Source organism: Megalopta genalis, unplaced genomic scaffold, assembly GCF_051020955.1.
Source record: "Megalopta genalis isolate 19385.01 unplaced genomic scaffold, iyMegGena1_principal scaffold0185, whole genome shotgun sequence".
Classification (NCBI taxonomy): domain Eukaryota; kingdom Metazoa; phylum Arthropoda; class Insecta; order Hymenoptera; family Halictidae; genus Megalopta; species Megalopta genalis.
The window spans coordinates 176,917-198,406 of NW_027476254.1; the positions used below are offsets into that span (position 1 = coordinate 176,917).

At 35.9% G+C, this 21,490-nt stretch overlaps 1 protein-coding gene and 1 long non-coding RNA gene across 2 annotated transcripts; both read right to left on the minus strand.

Annotated features, from left to right (window-relative positions):
* Positions 1-11,881: 11,881 nt before the first annotated feature.
* LOC143262691 (uncharacterized) lies at positions 11,882-13,845 on the minus strand. Its single transcript, XR_013036407.1, has 2 exons — positions 13,461-13,845; positions 11,882-12,023 (listed from the first exon to the last, which is right to left on the minus strand). It is a non-coding gene; the product is annotated as an uncharacterized LOC143262691 (long non-coding RNA).
* Positions 13,846-13,903: 58 nt separating this feature from the next.
* Positions 13,904-15,099, minus strand: LOC143262693 (uncharacterized). The gene is made up of 2 exons (XM_076528244.1): positions 14,773-15,099; positions 13,904-14,034 (listed from the first exon to the last, which is right to left on the minus strand). Exons 1-2 carry the CDS (start codon positions 15,082-15,084, stop codon positions 13,915-13,917), a joined length of 432 nt encoding a protein of 143 aa, XP_076384359.1. The 5' UTR covers positions 15,085-15,099; the 3' UTR covers positions 13,904-13,914.
* Between the last annotated feature and the right edge of the window lie 6,391 nt (positions 15,100-21,490).

Genomic DNA, 21,490 nt, shown 5'->3' on the forward strand with positions numbered 1-21,490 from the left:
GACACACGGAAAACATTAGTCAAAACAAGTGACTGAAGAATGTTCGCGGAAAAATATAGCAAAAATGTACGTACCATGCCATTTTAGTTCACTAAAAAATTGTCACTATGCTTCACTGGGAAAATTAACTGAGAAAATTCGCCGAAGTCTTCGCACTGATCACTGCTGTTTGCTGATTGCTGATTGTTGCTGCACTGATCACAGAATGAGTGTTTCCGTTGACATCGGCAGGCTATTTATACTGTCCTTGCTAAAGGACAGAACGTCCTAATCAGCAAGGACGAACAATGACAAAAGGATACTACCGGAAAAGATGCGCCAGGTATGAAAACGTCTCCCGTGGAAAACCATTAGCCACCGCTGCCGGCTATCAGGTAAGCACATGTACCTGCGATGACCGGTCGTGTCATACGGATTTTGCAAGGATTGGCTCGTTCGGTTAAATTAAAAAAAAAAAGAGAAGCGGCGGATTAGGCCGAGCCAGTGCAAATGAGTCAATGAAGGAACCATTGTAAACAGGCTCGCACCGAGCCTTGATGAAAATTATGATTTGCAAGGGAAAGCAGAACCTACCGGGACTAAACAGGGTCTGGTTATTTACGGTAAATAAATAATAACAATATCTTATTTTAAGTTTAACAATGTATAAATATGTTTGACGTTCAAAATAAGAAACGAGACTCCTATTTTATTTATTGTTATTATTAATAAACAAAATTATATGGATTAATAGAAAATATATTTCAAATGATATTTAAAATTTCATAACTGAAATTAAATGATTATTACAATTGACTAATTATGAAAATGATGTAAGTCCATTTAAAGCCAGCAAACATGTATTATTTTGATTAAATTACATATTGATAAATTAGTAGTATTTTGTTTTTTTTGTACATAATATAACAGCTGTCTGTTGAAACGAACGACGTGATATTATTTCATGTGGTAAAATGATATAAATGCAATGCATATGCGACAAATGAACGCAAGTCGCTAGCTGAAATCTACACATGCATTCGACTGTGCACTAGCAAAAGTCCCGAAAAGCTGTTATTGAAATTAATTTCTCTATGCCATAAATAAAGTTTTTATTTTCAAATAAAACTTTTTTTTAATAATCGCTCTATTTGTCATAGCGTGTCATAGCGTATTGGGGATCTCAATTTTGTATCGCGCCTCGGGCACCAGTACGCATTAATCCGCCAATGCTTCGGAGGACTGTTCATTTCGCCCTTGCTGAAGAACAGAGAACCTCGTATTCGTCAAGGACGAACAATGCCGGCGAAAAAGATGCCGGGCATGAAAATGCCTCGCGAATACAACCCTTGGTCGCCGAGGCCGGCCATCAGCTATATGTATACAGTGACTCCCACTGATATTCGAACACTTTTCAAGGTGCTATTTTAACTTTTTTAAAATTAGAGTAGACGATTTGAATTTTTTTTTAGATCATAGAGGGACCTGTATAATAGATAATGTTACAATTTTGCTATTACATACTTGGAATGACAAAACGAAGTAAAAAACTCTCGTTGTTTAACTTTCTTATCTGAGCAAGCTATTTTTGATCACTTTTGGGCTAATTTTGCCGATTTTTCGAACTTCGAGATATTTAATTAATGAATGTTTAATAAAATATTTATTAATAATTTCAATATATATCATTAGTTAATTATATTTATTAATAATGACAAAATCTATAAATTTCGAATACTTCTTTTGAAATATGAAAGTTAATTATTTAATAATAAAAAAGGATGTTTATATTATGAAATCTAACGAAAATGTAAAAAATGCGTCTTGTAGATCTCGGTAAGTTATACGCATGCTGAAAATTTCATTGAAATCGTTTAACGCAATGGTAAGTTACAAGCGTTAAAAGATTGTAAAAATTGCAAATTTCTCATACTTATTGATCAAAAGTGTAAAAGGTCGGAACAAAACTGCGATTTTTGCGATCATTAATTATTTACAGCTCGTACGAAGGTCAACCGATTTCAGTGAAATTTTTAACATGTACATAACTTATCATTATCTAAATAATAAATGTATAATTATAATTATTAATGTTATATAAATAATAAATTAAATTTTTCAAAATAAAAAAAACACTATTTTCAAAATTAACCATTGAGAAACGATTAAGATTTCCGAATGATTCAATTTGTATTGCGCTTGTCCTCCCGATGATGAATTGTAGACAATATCGATCTATCCGTGGGAAGCAGTATTTTCGTGAAAACGTTATTCTCCCTTATACATTTTAGTATTTTACAGTATTATATATCGCCCGCAGTCGTTTGCCAAAAGTAGAGTCGGTGGCGAGTTTTCGTCGAGTCCCTCATTTCTTTCTGCTTCCTACGAGACAAAACGCTTTTCTGATTTATTACCTGCTACGGTTAATCCTTGGCATCCGCAGATATTTTCGATGTAACGATCAGACGCAACCATAAATTCGGGTCTACTCACGCGAAAACGGACACCGTTCGGAGTACTGTTTCGGATTTTGTTTAAATGTGACTACGTTGTAGCTTCTAGCGACTACGAACATATTTCACAAAATCTTAAAAATTTTCTAAATTTCCCCTTTGACAGGCCCGTGAAACAAAGTCGGACGTTAAGTTAATTATAATAATAAAATGGAATTTATAATAAAATGAAATATAATAATATAATAATTTTACCGAAAACGATTTCTAAAATGCCATTTTTTAAATAATTTATTAACACTTATTGGACAAAATTAAATTGTATTTAACAAAATTATTGAATTAAATTAACGAAAATTGTTTATAGTTATATAATTATTATTATTATTGAAAATTAAATCATTTAATTAATGAAAATTATTCGAATGCTTTAGTTGCTAATTTAAAAAATCGTCAACTTCTCATGTTGTTTCGAAAATCTTTAAAAAATTAGTGTTTTCCTCAAGGTTGTTATTATCATTAAATATATTTTGCTACGTATTTTCCTAGAATTAAACAGTTTAAACAAACATCAGATATTAATGATTATAAAATTGAATACCCGGAACAATTTTTAGTAAGTTACTCCAACTCGAAAAATTTTTCTATAAAAAAAGGTCAGAGTCTCGTGTTTTTTTCCAAAAAATTCTTAAAAATTGCTTAAAAATTAGTATTAAGCTCAATGTTGTCGTGGACAAGAAATATTAATATTTTCTTGCAAACGTAAAAATACGCTCGCTCCAGATAAAAAATTGTTTAAACAATCACTTCATACAATTATAAAATTGATCACCCGTGATGCTCGTCGAGCCATTGCTGCATCAAAAAACCGTACTAAAAACCATACAACATAAAAACAACATTAAATACATAAACAACAATCGACGAATAAAACCTGGGAAATCGAAGAACGGACTAAAAATTCTACGAAAACGTTAAAATTTTCTAAAAGAAAGATACGTGGCGATCATATTTCACGGCATATTCTGGCCGCATGACGTACCGCCAAATTTCCAGAAGAATTCATGTTCGTCCCGGTGCGCGCATCAACCAAAAAACTAATCTCGTTTCGAATGGAATCGAGCGAATTGTTTCACGTCGGGGAGAATGATTCTCGGCTGGCGGGGCGCGATGAATTTAAAGTTGATTTCGCATAAAATGCGCACAGGGTATCGCGAGAGAGCTGCCCTACTGTCCCATTATTTCCCGGCGGCCATATTGGTTTCATGGGGGTCCACGGGGGTCCATGGGAGCTAGCGGGAAATCGTAAAATCGGTGACGATCGGCCGGCCGCGGCCGGTTCGGTATCAGTGTTTCTATTACGCTCCTGTCCCGGTGTCTTTCGCGGAATCACGTTATTTTAACAGCGACAGTGGGACAAAAGACTGTATCGAACGGTCCTCTCGATTTGTGCACGCGTGCGTGCTGCGCATCGTGGGAAATCTGGTCGTTAAGCGGATAGGTTCGCGTCGATGACGGAAATATAGTCGCGATCCGCGTCGTAACCTACCGTTATCTCGATGGACCCTTAAATTATTCGGTTGATTGCTGTTGCCGCACCGCGGACGCGCTGGAACCCCGTTCGAATTTCCCGCCAATCGGCCGTGATCGCCGCGATGGGCGCGCAGAGCTCCAAGAGGTGAGCGAAACCACCCGCTCGAGGACACTTATTAGGCCGCGGTCACGCTTCCGGCCGTGATGATAACCGACGATGAATTTTATCTCGTAGATTCCGATTTCATTTACACGTCGCGAGACGATCTTTTCTCGATCTCGTTGTCGGTTCTTCGAAGATTTCAGTTTGAAACTCGAATTGCTGGGAGATGAGTTTCTTTTTCAGCAGACAAATTATCGCGTTTGAGAATTTTTCCCGGTGTAACTTGTGACGCTAGAGGCACGAATTTTTCGTAGAACGATTCTGTAGACTCTCGCGATCGTAACCGTATATTTTTTTACTATATCATGGAGCAATAAACATTTTTAAATGACGCTCGAAAAATGCCAGACACCGCTGACGTACGATTGATTTTAAAAACTAACCGCTACCAATATTTTAGGGCATCGTTGGTCAGAATTAAAATTTTTCGTTGAAGATGGTCTCAATTTTTATTTCATTTTCAATTCATTAATAATTGATGATTATTTCATTGAAAATTCCATAGAAATCTTTAGAATACAAATTTTATTTTACATATAAATAAATATAAATTTGAAATGATTATGTCTAAAAATATAGCAGCAATTTTCTTCCAAAAAGAATGCTTTCGTGTCCTTGCGGCTCGCTTTTATAGCTGGTGACGATCGTTAACTATAAAAACGAGCCGCAAAGCTCGAATAATTGTATCTCTTCTTCCCAAATTGTCCATTTTTGTTTCTAAGCTGAGCATCAATTAAGGAGAATTTACTGTACCTATCGTACGGAACGCTTTTCAGAGGGTATAATATTATCATCGATTTTACGACGATTAAAAATGTTATTGTTGAATATTTATACTACTGTTCGATGAATTGATGTTTGTAGATAAGATTATACATTTTGGAATATTTATTTAATACTAGATTTTTAGACAAAAAACAGCTGTTTTAAATGAGTTTATAAAAGTAACAATAAGACGTTTATTCTGATTCTCAACAAGTGTTATTGCAACATTTGCCGTAATCGTAAATTAAAAAATTGGTGACACGCCATTTTAACGGGTTCCGTAAATCTAATGTTAATATGAATAAAAAATAGTCGGAATAATGCGGTATAAAAAGTTTCAGAAATAAGTGTTTTATTCCAAAAAATTAAGGTCACCTTCATTTTCTTAAATTGCATCTTATATCTTTTACTTCATATCATTGTAGCTTGTGCCAAGACGAATCCAACGATATGTTACATCATGTCCTACGGACAACCTTGACGCACAAAAAATGCGATCAACGAAGTGATATGTTGTCATTGAAAACTGTGTTACGTCAAGGTCATCCGAAGGTCGTGGTATAACAGGTCATCGAATTCGTCTTGTGCAACTTAAAAAAAAATGAAAGTGACCTTGATTTCTTTACGTAAAATATTTCTTTCCGAAGCTTTTTATATCGCAATCCGTAGCCGGCTAAAAACCGAGTAACATTTGTTCGAAACGTTTATTTGTTAGACCGCCGGAGATGCTGGAAAAAATCGTGGCAACGGTTACGTGGAACACCCTGTACACGCTGAAAATTTCATTGAAATCGGTCGATTGAAATTGGCTATAAAACGGTTCCAAGTGGGAAGACAGCCTAAGTCCTCCCCCAGCATCGCCGCGAATCCCGTGGACGTCGCGTCATAAAATAATTAACGGGCGCACCCGGTTCGGATGGCTCGTCAACTTGCAAAAAGTCCTCTATTAGTGCCCGGTACGCGGCTGAATTTTTCAAATCGGCGCGCCGCTCGGAAACGGTTCCTCACAGGAGAATCCATCCGATAAAGCCGCGCCGGTGTGCATAAGCGATCAATGATTCAGCGACGCTTTAACCCTGATAGATTTTTCATACGGCCCCCGTAAAAAGCTAAGCTGACCGACCATCAGGAGATTAGAACCTCGAGAATCCTCTTCCTATAACCCCCGGGATTCTTCTCGTCTCTTATGGAGAGGGGGGGGAGGAACGGCTGCCGAGTCAAACGGGGGGTTGAACGTAGCCAGATACTAATTCTAGGTGGAAAAACCGATATCGCGCTCGCGCGTGGATGGGCCATCGATCGCAAATGGCCGGCCGTCATTCGAAACTCTTTAGCAATCGTTCCCGGGAGAGGATCGCGGATGATAGATCGCCGGGTGCTCGGTCTTTGCCGGCTGACAGCGGTCCTACGGTGCTATCTGCTCGATTCCGAAGAGCCTCTCCGTCGCTTTCCGAGGCCAGACAGCCGTGACGCGTTATGAGCCAGACTGGTGACACCGCGGTTTTATGGATTGAGATCGAACATCTCGATCTAGGGACCGCGCTCTTATTGAGAGATTGTGTCGCTTGGGCGTTACGTCCTTAGACCGTATATACATGTATAGTAGTGTCTCTCTTCCTGGCGCGACTTAAGTATGCCACTTCTGACACCGAGATATTGCGCGACCCTGTAATTTATCGATTTTCTCGCTATGCGAGTCGGTGAACACGTGTGCTGCGGCACGCGCCCCGGCTCCTTTGACTCGAATTCCCGGAAGACAGCTCATAATACAATGACATAGATTTTTTTTAATTTTAACATTTTAATACTGATTTTTTTTTAATATATTGCTGATGGATTTCTGATTCAAATGAGACCAAACGTGATATAGTTTGGACAGATATTTCTGTTGCCAATAGAATCAAAGACGATAGACGTTGCGCGTAATGCGCTGCCAAGATGCACGTGGTGTGCGATGGTGAAAAGTTTAGGCAATGATGTTTATTTGATTCTCCCAAAAAATTCAAATTTGTCGCTTTAAATGCTATTTTCCGATGGTTTGGTACAATCGATCAGATGCAAATTGGTGCGCTGCTGTCACAGTTTTCGCAGGTACGAAGGGTGGTCAGAGAGTTCGCGATCGCTGGTACCACCCTGGCTATGGCAATCGGGATGCGTCGCGTAGTCACCGGGTACACCTAAAATACTAAAACTTTCACCTTTTCACAATAAAATAATTTCGTTCTTTCGGATCTTCTTCCTGAATACGGAAGGAAACCGAAACAGATTTCCAGCCTTGCAATGAGACCGAACAACATTTATTTACTTGATACTTAATCTGTAATTCATTTTATTTTAGTAAATTACGTAATAAATAAAATACGTCGTTATAACAAGGTGGTGTTTTTCCTCTATTTTCTAATAACAAATAATGTAAAAAAAACATTAATTTGTAAATAATTCATATTCAAATTGGCTGCAAATTTTTACCATTGTATATGAATACGTATGTACTTACTTATTTAATTTATCCTTGCTCAAAAGATATAATTTTAATGCCTCCATAAGGTGTTGTATGTAAGGTGGTTCTCTTTTACTGTAAGATGTCAATAACTTAAGGGCCGCATGTAATTTATTGTGGTTGTTTGGTTCATTTTGCAGTTCTGTTTTTTCGTTTTCGTTCCTTCTTTCTTCCTCCTCACAGTCTAATAAAAATTGTGTGGCATGTATCAGGGTGCATTGCTCTCCTGTAATTGCACTCATTATCTCTGGCCAATCAGGTTCAAACTCTCCCATGTGTGATTGAATTGAAGGGCCAGCAGGATTATTATTATGTAGCAGTTTATTCCATGCATTTTTTATGTTCTTTGTTGTAACTTTGAACCACGAATCCGATAAAATGTCAATACAGGTTTTTAATGTGTATTCGTCATAAAATTCATTTATTCCTTGATCATATGTTAAAACAAGTCGCAAAAGCTTGTGCCGGAAATTTCTTTTTATTTTTCCTATGATCCCTTGATCCATTGGTTCCAGGACAAATGCTGTATTAGATGGTAAATATATAATTTTAAAATCTTCCTCTTCTTGTAGCGAAATTTTGTAGGCTTCGCAATCATTTAACATCATTTTACTTTCTCCGATATTTGTTTTTCCTCCTGATATTGTTTTACTGATGGTTTGAAATGGTTTTCAAATCAATCTGAAAATAACGTTCTACCCATCCGTGCATTTGACTGCGATTTAAAAATTACAGGTAATGAAAGTACATGTTTCAAAGCTCTTAGCTTTTTATATTTATAAATTACAATAGGCATAATGCTATGTGTGCCTAACGCATTTGCACATACGCCAATTGTAATTCTATCTTTCTTCGCCCCATGTCCACTAAGACTTTTTGTTGAATGACACAATGACACAAGAAACGAAGAATAGAAATTGATTGACCAGTGACGCGATGAAAGGGGATGTAAAAGTGACGTAGCACGCAGTGCCGCAGGTAGCAAGAAAGCCTGGACGGGCGACCGAAGCGGTGCGTGCTAATGACCCTATTATAAAAAATGCTGCCGATGAGGCGTGCATTACTCGAAAATGCAGAAATGATTTTATTGCCGGAAAGAAGACGGCTCGAAAAAATCATCAACTTAGAAACTACAATTGTTCCGCGTTAAAAGTATTACAGAAGCTATCTATATTAATAAAGCATACGCGACTCGACCGATCGACCCAACACCGTCGGGACATAAGCATACAATAGATTCCGAAAATTACCAATAGTAAAATTAACAATAGTATCTAATTATCCGAAAAGCCGTTATTTCCTGCCTGTAAGGTAATGAAAGTACATGTTTCAAAGCTCTTAGGTTTTTATATTTATAAATTACAATAGGCATAATCTTATGTGTGCTTAACGCATTTGCACATAAGCCAATTGTAATTCTATCTTTTTTCGCCTCATGTCCATTAAGACTTGTTGTTCCGCGTTAAAAGTATATAGAAGCTATCGATAGTAATAAAGCATACGCGGCTCGAACGCTCGACCCAACACCGTCCCTACCATACAATAGATTCCGAAAATTACCAAACGACTCCATCTGTACTGCTAGCGTCTTTCCACAAACAAATAAGCGACCGCAATAATAGTATCTAATTATACCGAAAAGCCGTTATTTCCTGCCTGTAATATTTCCTTCAACGCTGCCTACATCTGGTCGCCAAAATTCTCTCACCGTCACGTATTCCCCTTACCTTCTGCACAACACCAATTACCCAATTACCCACTTTTTCCCCAGTCTTATTACCTGCGCCACGGTCAACCTTCGAGACGCGCGGATTCTTCGTGAGATTCACTCGCAGGTACGATTCATACCTGCAAGTGACTGTTACTTCGGGGCGGTCACCTTTTTGTTTTTCCTATGATCCCTTGATCCATTGGTTCCAGATCAGATACTGTATTAGGTGATAAATATATAAATATATAATATAAATATATCAAAACGACTGCCTCTCTTTCTAGATCCGGAAAACTTTAAAAAACATTGAATCCGAGTGTCTCATTGAAAACTTCACGCCCCTAACGAATCTTCTTAAAAAACAAAACAGACAACGAACGGATAGATACTAACCAGAAATCAACGCGTAAAAAATTTGGTTAAGACTCCGTGGATAGTCTCACCATCAACTCAATTCATTCTAAGCCAAGTACAGTTAGTCACCCTAGCGTTAAAAATTGTTATGTTATGTTAAAATATAGTGTTATTGATATCAGCCAATGTTAAAACCATTCTTTATCAACTTACCATCCGTATCACTCGAAAGAGTCATAGGAAATCGCGCAGACTCGGTGTCATACACGATTTAATCGGAGACTTACGACCTCCGTAGATCTAACAGTTCACTGTTCGACCTCGCCGGGAACGTTCTTCTCTAGCCAGTATTCTTGTTGGAAGTGCTTTCCATACAAGTCCACCTTCGTCCATATTGTAAACATTTTCCAAACTTATATTTTCTTCCTCTACCATCTTTTCAAAATCGATTATAAAAGCATTTGATGCATCCTGATCAACACTAGCTTTCTCCCTGTCTATGTTTGATAAGCGTATGCCATGTTGTCTCTTAATCTCGTTAACCACCCATGACTCGCTTTAAATCCCGAATATGACGGAAAATTTTCTCTTAATTCCGCCACCTTGTCTAATATAAGAGCATCGGTTATACGGTCTCCTAGTATCCCTCTTTGTACGAACCATGATAATAATTTTTTATTTAGTATATCGTAATAATGTAGCTTTACTATTTTTCTTCGCTGAAGTTCGCGTTTATTTTTGTTTCCAAGCGCATTCATTTTTGTAGCATCATGTGAATGTGTTGAATTGTTCTAATGCCAATGCCATAATTTTTTCCAATATTTTTAACTGACAGACCTGTTTCTCGAAGATCTTTCAAAGCGTAAAAGCGTTGCTGCACGTTTAATGACGTATATTTTTATGTCGATGCCATAATATTAATAGTAAAGCTATGTGTATGTAATTTAGAGTGTAAAACGATTTTAAAAAACGATATTAATTGTCACAATTTATATATCACTAATTACACTGTCCGACAAGATTGTGACACTCCCTGAACAAGAATCCGAAAACCGAATTGCTCCATCACCCTCAGTTTTTTAAATAAACGAACTTTTGTAAGAACCCAAAATTTTCGACGAAAATGAGGTATTGCATGAAAAGTAAAAACGTTAGAAAGTTCTAATTAGTGTTAAAAGATAGAGGAGAGTTTCCCGAATATAATGGCATGCAATTTATTAATTGTTTTTGGTCCTAAATAACAATAAATTAATGTGAAAATTTAAAAAAGTGTCGACGTGAGCAGTTTCTGCGCAATATTTTTGTATTTTTACGAAAAGTTTTTTGTTCGGCACGAAAACTCTACCCAGGATCGGATTCTGTAGACATTTCTGAAGAAGAAACGGCCCGGTAAAAGCGTCGGAACGATATACATTTCGAGTAGATCGAGAAAATGTTCGACGGCAACATGTACACGACGTTTTGCCGCCATGAGCTTCGCTGCTCGCTTCTCTCTGTCTGACAGGGCCGAAACTACGCGTAATCGACACCGATGGAGAGATCCAATGGGGCATCCACTTTTCGTAAATAATATTTGAATTTTGTTTAGTACTTCAATGTTCTGTTTTTTTTTACATATTTCTGTGGATAATAATCACCAAACTGTGTTATATTTCACACAAAAAATCACACCAGAGTATTTGGAGTTGGTAACTCCTCTATCTTTCAACACCAATTAGAACTTTCTAACGTTTTTACTTTTCTCTTGCAATACCTCATTTTTGTCGAAAATTTTGGGTTTTTACAAAAGTTCGTTTATTTAAAAAACTGAGGGTGATGGAGTAATTCGGTTTACGGATTCTTGTTCAGGGAGTGAAGCTCTACAAGAATTTCATAGTGGCTATAGGAACCCAAAAATCGTGTCGGACAGTGTAAAAGTATGCCAAGTCTGCCCAAAGTATGCCAAATTTATAAAATTATATGCTTATCCATCGCTCGAAATTAATTTATATAAAAGTCACAAAATATATAGGAGCCTACTACCTTTTTTAGCTTAATTTTGCGAAATTGTTTAAATATTTCGTAATAGCGATACCTTCCATTTAATAAATTATTTAAACAACGATGAGAATAGAAACTGAAAAGAATTAATGGCCGGGAAGTGTGTTAAAATCGTATCAAATGTTCGAGTCATTATTAAAAGTACGGCTGTTCGTTGTTTAATCAATGACGTAATTGTAGCAAGTATGAACGTAATGAGATAAATTAAACGGCGTGTAATTATTTCACGTGAAAAGCCGCCGAACCGAAAAGCGTAATTTAAAATAAATAGAGGGACCGAAGATTTAAATATTGGTGAGGAAACTTCCGATGGGGAATTAAATTAGCTCGTAGGAAATTTATTACAGGGAGTTGTTGGCTAATTAGCCGGCTGAACAACGTGATTGTATCATCAAATTTTTCATTTTATTTGATCTCGCAGAGCGTACAGAAGCATTACATCGGAATCTACTTTTAGAGTCCTACAGATCGATCGTCATCGCGTTCGCTGTAGAGTCATCAGAAAATCCAACGTGTATTGCTCATCTACGATACAGAGAATGAGCCGAAATTAAATTTCGCAGTTTCACCAGGCTCGCTGAAATAAATCTACACATTGTTGGAATTATTATTCTCGCATCGGATAACGAATTTTTGCAATGTTAATTTAATTCCCTCTTTTAATGTCCCCGTCTATTTAATATCCTTAATAATTATTATTTGATAATCCCAGAAACTTCAATAAAAATCACTCAGGATTAATGAAATAAAGTTTTGAATTATTTTGTTTCACATGAATTGCTAAAAGTCCACATTTTGAATCCCCTAGGCGCTGTTGCCAGCACATAAACCAATAATTCCCTAGCCTTAAACTGCCACGGATTCGTGAAAGGTCGTTTAATATTTTTTGATTTTGCCCGAGCCCCATGAATCATGCGTTTAATTAAACATCTTATAGAAGAAGAGAAGAAATTTTAATTTTGTAGTGTAAGAAATACGTCGTGCTGCAAAAGTATCCAAACGTAACCTCACATTTACTAGATTCAGAGCTAAAAAATCAACTTTTCGTTTGAATAAAGATTAAAATAGATATTTACTGTATAGATGGACTTATAAAAATAACATTTTCACTAGACCACCACTCTGTCCCCAAACATTCTATTTATAAATCAAATCTATAGCTTGCCACACACTGAATATCCAGAGACAAGCCAGTAATTTATGAAACACAAAATTTCCTGGACTGAAAAATCTCAAGCTGAAAAACCATTAATTTACTTAAGCTTCTGTCACGAAGGAATCCCAATATTATAATGTCTGAAACTGTTAAACATAACCTCACATTTTTTACACCTGAAGCTAAAAAGGAAATCAACTTTTCATTTGAATATGGGTCCAAACAATTCTGCTCTACATAGTAAAAAATCCCCTAGAATTTAATATCGTAAGTAACCTGCACTGTTATGAATTTATAATCCAATAATTCTCTAGTTTGCCACTTTGCGAATCCCTGTGGATAGCCACCAATTCATAAAACAAGAATTCCCCAAACTGCTAGACTCAGAATTGAAAATTTTTCCTTCTCAACCCTACGAACTATCAATTTACTCAAGCATCTAACTTGAAGGAATCTCGATGCAGAGTGCCGGAAACTGACAAACAATTCCTGAACTTGGATCTAAAAAAGTCAACCCGTCCATTTGAATTAAGTTCCAAATAATTCTGTTCTGCATTGATGCAATTATAAAACAGAATTTCCCCCAGAATTCAACATTGTGAATCTCGTAAAACCAGGTTAACAAATAAACAAAAACTTCCCTAACCTGTTTTACTGTGAATCCCCGAAAGATAGCCACCGATTCATGAAACCGAAATTCCCTAGATTCATAAAATTGCCTGAATTCATATTTCAATAGCACCCCCGCGTTGGTTAACACTCCGAAGTCCCTAAATAATGCTCATTTAACACATTTCCTCACCTACCTCTAAGCTTTTGGGTCCTTGAGGAAACGAAAGTCAGTCATCATCTTGCCAAGGTGCATGGGATGAGTATGAGCCCTCATGTGCATGTGATGCATGTGATCAACAGGTCCTACGGCGGCAGCCCTTATCGCCTGTTGATTGCAGTTGCAGGTCATCCCTTCGCTTTGATGAGTGCAATGAGGCACCTTGACGATAGTTGGCTCAGGAACGACCACCATGGGCTTGGAGGGCACGACAACCAGTTTATCCTTGCAAACTGGGGGCACTGGGACCAGCTTAATGGTCTCGATCACCTGAGTCTGCGGTTCCACGATCCTCTCGGGCTGGGGCTGGGGCTTTACAGTGACCACTTCGGGGACTGGAGTCGGTGCTGGGACCTCGACTCTCCTTTTTCTACGATCTGCACCTTCGACTCCTGAGGGCAAGGTTGAGATGGCTGGATGATCTGCAGAGTCTACACCGAAGGGACCACCTGCTGGTGCATCATCTGCTGGGGAACCACCTGCTGGGGAACCACCTGTTGGGGCACCACCTGCTGGGGAACCACGAACGACTGCTGGGGCACCACGTATGCCTGAGGATGGAAAACTATTTCATAACACACACAAGCTCCGTCGGTACGAATTTTTAAGAACTATCAATTAGCGTTGAAGTTTGGAGATCGGTACTACGCCAACAGAATTCACAGTGGCGATGAAATCAACGATATGGCGGAATAGCAGAGTTGGACATTATACAAGTAGAATTTCATTTGAACAATTCGAATAAATTTTATGAATATTTTTTCGTACAGTTTGAAAATAAATTTTACGGATAAAATTTTATTCGACTAATCTTTCGAATAAATTATTCAAATATAACTTTATTCAAATAACGAATTCAAATAATGATTTGAATAAAGTTTTATTCAAATAATGATTCGAATAAATTCTCGAATAACGTTTCGAAGACATCCTTTGAATCAATTTTTCGAATAAATTCTTCGAATCACCGAGAAATTAAGTGTTACTGTAACCATAAGCGATAAAAAAAACTTCGAACGCATAAGTTCTCCCTTTAAATTATACAAATAATTACAAAGACTTATGACACAAAATGGAGAATTACGTGTACATTTTCATCGATCGAAATTAACAATCGATGAATTATTTACTAAATGAGAGCTCTTACGAAAAACGAACAACTTTTGTCGAAAACTTTAAATCTCTCACGATTCTCAAGAAATAACACAAAATCAAGATACATGCAGATCATAGTGAATTTATGCGTCGAGAGAAGCATGGTAAATTAGAAAGCACGACGCAATTGCTACCTGAGGAGCCTGGAAGACTCCCAGAGACTGCACAGGCTGCGGGGCCTGCTGGAAGCTGTAACTCTGCATCTTTGGCGCCACCTGCGATTGTTGCACCACGCTCAGGCCCTGCATTTTCATCTGCGACCCATCCTGAGACACCTGCTGTCCATTTTGAGCACCTGGACGGATCTCCACGCAGAAGGACGCCTGCTTCTTCAGCCTGTCCTTCTCAGCACCCGCATCCTCCAAATGGAAATCCTTGGGACTGATCGCCGAGGATTCGGCCATCTTGGTCTCCAGTTTGCCAGCTGGCATTGCTTGCACTGCCATCGCAGCTACCAACAAACCGCACAGACATGCTGTTAACGAATTCATCGATGTAGAATCGGTTGAACAATCGTAGCGAACTGAATGCTTGGACGATTTGGCTGGCTTTTAAACCGATTTTTCGGTGTGACGACACCGCTCACGCACTTTTTTCCGGAACGCAATAGTGCTGAGCGTGCCGAATTCCGACGTAGAGCAGCACGGGCGGGGACTGGCTTCGGGAAATGAGGATGAGGGCGAGAATAAGAATAAGAATGAATCTGAGAATGAGACTGAAAATGGGACTGAGAATGGGGCTGAAAATGAGGCTGAGAATGGGATTGAGAATAGGTCTGAGAATGGGTCTGAGAATGGGTCTGAAACCGAGAATGGGACTCAGATTAAGACTGAGTGTAAGACTGTGAATGGGAGTGAGTCTGAGAATGGGGCTAAGAATGAGACTGAGACTTAGACTGAGACTTAGACTGAGGCTGAGAATGAAATTGTATGTACAATAGTCGGAACGATGGTATTTCGAGAGAGCCGCTGTTTCTGTAGTAAATAGGAGAAAGTTGAACAAGGTAATTTTACATTGTGTGTCAAGCTCAAACGTCGGGGAGTGTGATCTTTTTTCCAAGGAGTACGTCCCTGCACTTGCAAAGTACACTTTTCTGTCGAATGAACGCTGCGGTTTTATTTACTTATTGTTAGCTTGCTTCTTTACGACGGCCTGAGGAGGGTTTGTTCAGAAAGTTGAACATGTTAATGTTTACGGTGATATTTTGGAAATGTCAACGCTAGTTATACAGGGTGTTCTATTTAAGACAAGCCTCTTAAATTATCTTGTCAAGGAGTTATTATAATTTTTATCGAGTTTTCATATAATTGTAATTACTAAACTGCGGATCTTTATGCAAAATATCAATTTTCCAACACGGTTGTAAGAAATATCTACATTGTGTAAAAATAAATTGTTTCTTGGAATAGTTTTGATAAGTCGAAAACAGTGTGACACATTTTTGCCATAAATGCATAAAAGTCTGCAGTCTGATAATTACAGTATATTCAGTATATTCGACACGGTATATTCGAATTACAGTATATTCGAATGTATTGGATACTTGTATTTATTGTAAATCATAATTAAATTACAATTTTTGTTCTGAAGATAATGGTAGTAAATTATAAGAGATACAATTAAATGTGCTATTAAAAGTTGCAACATCAAATGAAGGAAAAGAATTAAGATCATTCAAATACAGTTCCTACACAATTTTTATTGAAATCGTGCCCAAAGTAACTTGAAAATTACAGTAATAATAACATTGAGGTTACCGCAAATTTTTAATAAATATCGATAATTGAAATCAAAGTTCTGATTGAAATTAATTGATTGAAATATCAATGATATTAAATCACAATTAACTTACAATGAAAGTTGCTGTTAAAAGTTATAATATTAAAGAAGCCAAAAAGAAAAGTCATAGTCTTTTATATGATTTTCATTGTAAGTGTGCCCAAGTTAGTAAGATTGAATATTACAATCGTACTTATATATAAAGTGAAATAATATCGAATTTTCAATTAACATTTATAATCACAATTGAGTTACAATTCCAAAAATAAGAAACAAGTATAATAAATCAGATACTGACAAAATTTATCAACGAATCCATTGTCAAAAATTTGCCAATAAAGGCCGGTATAAACAATGTTTAAAAAAACATCCGTCCAATGAAAGCTTCCACAATTTCCACAAAGTCTTCGTTCAAAATACGTCCGAATTCATGAAAGAAACCAATTTAAATAATAAAAATAATAATAATTGCTTATAACGTTGCTAATAATATTTTCTCAACAATTAAATACGGAATCACGGGAATTGGCACGGAATCGCGGTAAAGGTCGCCCGCGTCGCGTTTCAAGGCCCGTATTTAACAAACAACGTTGCAAATAACGATTGCAAAGCCATATTTCGGCAGGCGGTGGTTTCTGCTGGCACAAGTTATTTGCAGCTTCATCGTATTTCGACATCGCGGCGAGCCGAATTTAGGGCACTTTTGACCGTTCTTGCCGGCAACACACTTTCATTATCGTCAGCATATTATGGTTGCGTTCCCTTTATCCCGGCGCGGCGCGGCGCCGTTCGCGCTTGTTTTCATACACCGACAATACGTAACGCACAATACATTACGGTAGACGCCGGCGATTTAATAATGCCGGCAGAGGAGGTGGCATTCATGGAGTTCTTTCGCAAGTGCAAAATATTCATGGAATATTGACCACGGAGCCGCTTCTGCTCCAATTTCAATTAAAGCGTTCCGCACGTCGAGCACGTTTCACCGCCAACAACCCAATAAACTAATTATTAATTGCTGGACCAAATCGTAAACGAGCGCTTTTTCTCCAAGAACGTTGATTCTCGTTCGATTTTTAAAGAGATCGCAGTCGCTCGGTGTCCGGGTGCTTCGTACACCCCCCTACAAAAGTATCAGAAGGCTTGCAGAAAATTCGATAGGAAATTGCCTGAATTATTTTAACTTATTCTTAAATTTACTTCTTCTTTATATCTTCTTTATTTTCCATGTTTGTTTATTTTTAATATTATAATTTATGCTAAATAAATATAGTCCCAATACTTTTGGACGAGGATGTACATTATTTTGTAACGCTCAATGTGCTCTAGAAGAATGCACTGTAACGTGCACTGTAGGGTAAGGGTCCCAATTACCGACACATTAAGCATGATTTTTTGTTCATCTGTTGCATATATATATAAATACTTGTAGAAAGCATAAATTTGATGTGAAATTAATGAAGAATAAAAATAATGCAGATGTCCCAATTACCGACACTTGAAAAAGCTACTTGTACCAATTATTTTGACCCAAACACCGATAAGATATTCATTTTCGAAATTATTTATACAAAAATTAACTGTTAATTCTAACGTATCCAACTTAAGTGAAACTATTAAATTATATTAATTGCATCATTAACACTTTGACTACGTCACCTGTATGCGAGTGACAAAATTATTTAAAATCTAATTTCTATGCTCATTCATAAAAGTTTCTTAATTCTATTAAGATTTGCAATAGATAAGAATGTTGAAATAGTAATCGATGTCATATTACTTTGCTTTGCAAGTTTAATTTAATTGATTAATCAATTAAATGATTAATCAAATATATGAAATTTTGAAATGTTTTAGTATTAATAATAAAATTGTTAATATATGAATAATATTAATATTAATAATATTATTAATGAATAACTTTTAAATGATCTAAAAGTATCCCATTCTCGCTGTTTATTTAGGAAAAATTATACGAACGTACGAATATTCTTTTATATAGAAGTGTTTTTCTAAAAATCGGAACAACCAAAACAGAAATTGATCTTCGGTCATTTTTCGAAACGAGAGTAATAAGATCATGGACTTAAAACTTTGTGGACAGATTAGCTGAAGCCGGAATAGTCTGTAAAATTCTTTCCACGCCAGAGGAATGGTTCTGTCGGAAATTATACTGCTTCTTGCAACGCGCTCTCGAAAGATTGCATGGCGGCCATAAAATCAACCTGCTTTGTTCTCCGAACGAGAGGAGAAACAGAAAGATTGTTAATCTGCTGGAGTGTAGCGGTTCCCCGGCGTGGAATATATGAAAAATTCTAAAACAGTACGGTAAAAGAAATGGATAAAGCTGGAAAGGGAAATTTGATTTTTATCAAGAAATGGAGCCGTTGTTTTGTTACTCGAAGTTCTAAGTTTGCGGATGTCAATTCAGTGTTCCGCTCAAATGTTTGTATGCAAAATGGCTGATTGCATTTCGAGGCGAGCAAGTATTTGATTTATTAAAATAGAAATACTTTCAAGAATCGTTTACGCGAATGTCAATTTTATTTTTGGAATGTTTGTTGCGTTAATATATCTTGTCGAAAAATTTAAGTCAAATTTGAATAGTTACGCATAAAATCAATTTTAAAGTATAACAATTAAGACAGCATTTAATTAAAGCATATGTAATGATGCGTATATAGAACAAATAAATAAAGCATAAACAATTATGTTTATACAAAATGAATTTGAAATAAGGCGTCACTAAAATTACATGTAGATATGTATATTTTCGAGAAGACATTAATAATTATGTACATATAGAGTAAATTAGAAATAAAATATGAATAATTGTATAAAATATATCGTATAAAATATACCCTGAATAAAATATAAATAATTACGTATGTGTATATAGAATAAATCGTATAAAAGATATAAATAATTGTGTACATGTAAAAAGAGTTCTAAATGAACTATAAATAATTATGTATATAAACTATAAATATTGAATAAACTCAAAATAAAACTAGATTATTATACACAAAATAAATGAATTGAATGCAACAAATTTAAATTTTGTAATTTTTAATCTAATATTACTGCACATTAAATCTCGTTGAAATACTCATGTTAGATTTCGATGGTAATATATGAGAAAATTTGCGCGATTAAAATCAATGCAGTCTGCAGCAACAACAGTTAGTATGATATGCATGCCAATGTATTCACGCAGAGCGAAGAGAATCTCAATCCACAGGAAATAAAAACCAAACTCACTTTTGTATTCGAAAAAAGCATTCGATTATCGGCTCTAGCTGAATCATTTATATCCGATAACGAAACGAAAATATGACAACGCAGGAGCGAAGGATTAATATTTTTCCAGTACTTCTGGATAACCCTAATCTCACGGAAAGCTTGCAAATTTTGTATCAAACTTCTCATCATTCATTTTATAAAAGTTATTTAAACATTTTATAAGAATTATAGAAACATTTTCTAAGAATTATAACTACATTTTGTAAGAATTACAACTACATTTTGTAAGAATTATAACTACATTTTATTAATCGAGGAAACATTTTCTAGAAATGATAGAAACATGATAAGAGGTATGGAAGTGAGAGACACAGGTTAATTACTTAACACAACGTGGTTTAATAAACATTAGTACAAAACGTGGCTAGCGTGCACATGGGTCCCACAGACTGTGACCATAAGAAACAAGCAGAGTGGTACGCGGTGGACGCGCCGGTGACGCGTCGGCGACGACCTCGGGGCGGCCAGGATGAGGCACTAAGGGATACGAAGATATCCCTAACAAAACATTTAATAAAGATTATAAAAACATCTTACCAAAATTATAAACGCATTTCACAAAAATCATAAAAAATTTTATATACAAAATTATATATTTGATAATCGTCGTATTTATAGAATATCATTCGTAAACAATTCTATTATAACATTATAATATAATTATTTAGTCTAATCGTATTATAATAACATTACAATTATAAAACATATCTAATTAGATATGTCTAATTATAAAATTCGACAGATTTACTTATTATTCATTTAGTTACTCATTTATTATTAGTGCTGGTTCCTAAATTCAAGAAAACATATAAATTAACAAAGGATTAACAGCGTTTTTATTTTATTTTTATAATGAAAAATCTTTTCGATGATAAAGGAAATTCTCCAATTTTAATTTGTGTAATATGATGTACGAGGACGAGAATTTCCATGAATATTGTAATTATGTAATGTATTATTAAGTGTTTTATTCAGTCACGTGGGAACAGAAATGAGAGATTAATGAAATTAAACGGTTAACATTAAAAGAATGGTATCAATGGAATACTGTTCGAGTCATTGCAATTGGAAATTAGATCGTGAGCAGGTATTTATGCAATATTATATAACAGGCCTGTTTTAGGAAATATTTTAAGACATTCATCCAGATAAAATATTTAACGAAACATTGATTAGGAAATTAAATATGCTACAATTTTTTTAACGACATTAAATTTAAAAAATTAACTGTTATTGGCAGCCTTTATTATACGAACTGGTGTCACAGTCTAAATCAAGCTTTATACGACATACTATTGTGTTCAATAGTACAGATGTAGTATAATTATATACTATATCTGTATTATTGAATACAAAACAGTGTAATAAAAAAATTTAAGTAACTGTAAAAACACTCGAAACTTCAATGCGAAAGTATGGATTGAAATAAAATTATTATTATTATTGTTATTATTATTAATACTGAATATAATCTTATTTATTACACAAATCAATAAACACTGATTACTATATCTGAAAAATACAATAACGATGCTGCTGAACACTACAGGGTACCCCAAAATCTGCTGTATAACTAATACTAATTATACTGCTTGTATAACTAATACTAAGTAATTGTTCCATTATGCAAACGTCCACGTTGTTATAATTAATTCGCATAACCGAAGTTCTACTGTACAAAATAATTATCCAAATAAAATAGACTTTTAAACAATGTCGTACGCCATTATGGTTGTCGGTTTTGCCGCGTCGACGTTACAATTATTAGAA